Source organism: Takifugu rubripes, chromosome 22 (assembly GCF_901000725.2).
Source record: "Takifugu rubripes chromosome 22, fTakRub1.2, whole genome shotgun sequence".
In the NCBI taxonomy this organism is placed as follows: Eukaryota; Metazoa; Chordata; class Actinopteri; order Tetraodontiformes; family Tetraodontidae; genus Takifugu; species Takifugu rubripes.
Window position 1 is genome coordinate 3,739,660 of NC_042306.1, and position 3,678 is coordinate 3,743,337.

Consider the following 3,678-nt stretch of genomic DNA (forward strand, 5'->3'; position numbering starts at 1 on the left):
AGCCCCCCATAGAATATGCATGAAGCTCGCGATCTAATTATTTGCAAATTATCTTTTAGATGCAAATTTTTAAAAGGAATGTAAAAATAAAGACAAGAAAAAGGATAACTTTTTGTTAGGAGTTTTTTCTTTAAACTTTGGGTCTTTGCGGGACTATGTGTGAATATCACACCTGTTTACCATGTTGATATTTGCTAGAGTCTCATTGGTTGAGCAAGGAGAGGATAGAAGTATAAATAACAGTTAAGTAGCAGCGAAATCATCCAGGGTGACTTTTCCACGGAAACCATGAAGGTGTTTATTCTGGTGGCTTTATTTGGGCTCAGCTTTGCCCAACACAATCCTCATTTCAAGGACGGCAGGACCTCCATTGTCCACCTGTTTGAGTGGCGCTGGGCAGACATCGCTGTGGAGTGTGAGCGCTTCTTGGCTCCCAATGGCTTTGGTGGAGTTCAGGTACATACAGCTGAAGAAAGAAAGAAAATCCAACACTACAAGTGTATATTTTAATTTCAACAATTGCTCTTTGTACAATCTGTACTGCTCAGATTTCCCCTCCAAGTGAGCACATAGTTTTGGACAGCCCATGGAGGCCCTGGTGGCAGAGATACCAACCAATTGGCTACAACCTGTGCTCAAGATCTGGAAGTGAGAATGAGCTGAGAGACATGATCACCAGATGCAACAATGTTGGGGTAAGGCCTTAAGGAGATACAATTTGACATTGTGTACCTTCTTCCTACTGTAATGTATTTTTGCCAAAAAAATAAATGATTGATAATATTCTGATATTTCTTAAATTCTACAAAAATACAACTTAGTTCTCAACACGTATTATGAGATTAATGCAAACTGAATTCCCTAAATGGTGTGAGGATGACAAGGCAGCAGGTGCTGAGAATTTCTCAATTTTTGAATTTTTAGGTCAACATCTACGTGGATGCTGTCATCAACCACATGTGTGGAGCGAGTGGTGGTGAGGGAACACACTCCTCATGTGGCAGCTGGTTCAATGCAGGCATGAAAGACTTCCCCTCTGTCCCCTATTCCTACTTGGACTTTAATGATTATAAGTGTAAAACCAGCAGTGGCAACATTGAAAATTATCATGATATGTATCAGGTAACTAACTCAATTTTGTCAACACTTACAGAACAGTTTTAAAAAAAAATTGATTTAATGATTCAATGTTTAGGTGCGTGACTGTCGTCTAGTCAGTCTCCTGGATCTCTCCCTGGAAAAAGATTACGTGAGAGGTAAGGTGGTCGACTACATGAACAAGCTTATCAACATGGGTGTGGCTGGATTCAGAGTGGATGCCTGCAAGCACATGTGGCCCGGTGACCTGTCTGCAGTCTATGGTGGACTGCACAACCTCAACACCAAGTGGTTCCCCAACGGATCAAGGCCTTTCATCTTCCAGGAGGTCAGGCTTAGGTTTTTAGTAGCCTAAAAAGAACTAATAAAAAAAAGATTGAAAACTGAATGTAAAGAAATACATCAGCATCTTTGGATGAGACAGAAAGAAAAAGGATATACACAGGTTACACATCATGTTTTGTTACTACAATACCATTGAGGTAATTAAAATTTGAATTTGCTTTCAGGTTATTGATCTGGGAGGTGAGACTATTACCTCACGAGAGTACTTCCATCTGGGCAGGGTGACTGAGTTTAAATATGGTGCCAAACTGGGAACTGTCTTCAGAAAATGGAATAATGAAAAGTTGATGTACACCAAGTAGGTCTTTCTTTGTCATGTCTCAATGGAAAGATTTTTCTCTTTAATTTTATGATTTGACAGTAATCCAAAACTCTTCACTGAGGAGCTCGATGAAATTCAGCCCAATCTTCTTATTCTGACTCTGCAGTCGACCCAGTTTGATGGAAGGTGTCAGTGATTTGATTTCCATTTTGTGCTTGTGTGCAGGAGCTGGGGAGAGGGTTGGGGTTTCATGTCTAATGGCAATGCTCTTGTCTTCGTTGACAACCATGACAACCAGAGAGGACATGGTGCTGGTGGAGCATCTATTGTTACCTTCTGGGATTCCAGGCTCCACAAGATGGCTGTAGGGTACATGCTGGCTCACCCATATGGAGTAACCAGGGTGATGTCAAGCTTCCGTTGGAACCGCCACATTGTCAATGGAAAGGTAGAGCTGATAACATGCTGCTGAAACAAGTGTGTGCAACAAGTAGTTGTTCATCATGGATTTATCTTTGATATGTAGGACCAGAATGACTGGATGGGCCCTCCCAGCCACCCTGATGGATCAACCAAATCTGTTCCCATCAACCCAGATGAGACTTGTGGTGATGGATGGGTGTGTGAGCACAGATGGCGTCAGATCAAGTGAGTTTTCAAAAAGCCAGAGACAATGAAGCCACTGCTGACCTTGTGATCCCATCAGTTTGAGGTTATTTTAACACATCTGTCTTTTAGGAACATGGTGATTTTCCGCAATGTTGTCAATGGACAACCTCATTCCAACTGGTGGGATAATAACAGCAACCAGGTTGCCTTTGGACGTGGTAATCGTGGTTTCATCATCTTTAATAATGATGATTGGTAAGCGTAACTATTTAGAAAAATCTTCACTTAATATAACCATTCACTGCAAGAGTTCTTTTTAACTATGGGGGGAAGGAACTTTAAAGAACCTCTTACTTAGCTCTCTCAATTGTCATGTCTCCACCCTTTGGTGACATCACAAGTTTCGATATGAACTTCATTGTTTGATAGTTTTGACCGTGACCGTGACCGTGATCGCCTGGGTAAGCCACCAAAAGCAAAAATCATTGCAAAAACCAATGAGTAAGGTGAGAATCTGAGATGATATACAGCAACTGCATTTCTGGTTTGTGTGTTCATGTGAATGGCTGCGTCTGCTACCTAGGCTAATGCTCCTCTAATGCTGGGCTTTGCGTCAATTTGTGATCTAAATTTAGCACCCATTAGCCTTTATGGGCCATAAGTATGGATTTGGTTAGGCCCAGGAAAAGTTACTGTAAATGGCTTTTAAGGGCAGGTTCCTGCAGTGGAGCCATGCACCAATGGCCCTGACCCTGTATGTTACACATAAGTAAGGGAAGTTGACTGTAACTTTATCCATCATTCCTTCCCCACCAGGGACCTGGATGTGACCCTTAACACAGGCATGCCTGGCGGCACCTATTGTGATGTCATTTCTGGCCAGAAAGAAGAAGGCCGGTGTACTGGCAAGCAGATCCATGTGGGTGGTGATGGTCGTGCACATTTCAATATTAGCAACCGAGATGAGGACCCCTTTGTTGCTATTCATGCTGAATCCAAGCTGTAAACAAACCCCTTATAAAATGAATCATTTTAAAAAAAAAAGACATCAAGCATCTGGGTCTTTTGTGTTTGACAGATTTGTCTGCCAAACTTATTTTGTGTCATGGTGATTGCTATTTAACTGATCTGACAGGAGGACAGGGGGCTAACAAAACTTGCCAAATTAACCAAAGGCATAACTAAACAATAGAAAGTTACTAAAAACAACAAAGAACCATTATAAATAATAGTTTTAATCATGGTAATAATTATCTGATGTGTTGAGGTGCTTAACAAACACCCAACATATGTAACATAAATGCAGAGGTGTTTCCCTTTTTTCATTTCTCACTCACTTTCTACCGCTTGTTCCTCCACTGAGG

At 41.4% G+C, this 3,678-nt stretch overlaps 1 protein-coding gene across 1 annotated transcript; it reads left to right on the forward strand.

Moving 5' to 3' along the window:
• Positions 1-249: 249 nt before the first annotated feature.
• Positions 250-3,366, forward strand: LOC101076989 (pancreatic alpha-amylase-like). Its single transcript, XM_003975396.3, has 9 exons — positions 250-456; positions 549-695; positions 925-1,122; positions 1,196-1,426; positions 1,608-1,741; positions 1,931-2,153; positions 2,232-2,353; positions 2,444-2,569; positions 3,131-3,366. The coding sequence occupies exons 1-9, from the start codon at positions 289-291 to the stop codon at positions 3,318-3,320; spliced, it is 1,539 nt and encodes a 512-aa protein (XP_003975445.1). The 5' UTR covers positions 250-288; the 3' UTR covers positions 3,321-3,366.
• The last annotated feature ends 312 nt before the right edge of the window (positions 3,367-3,678 follow it).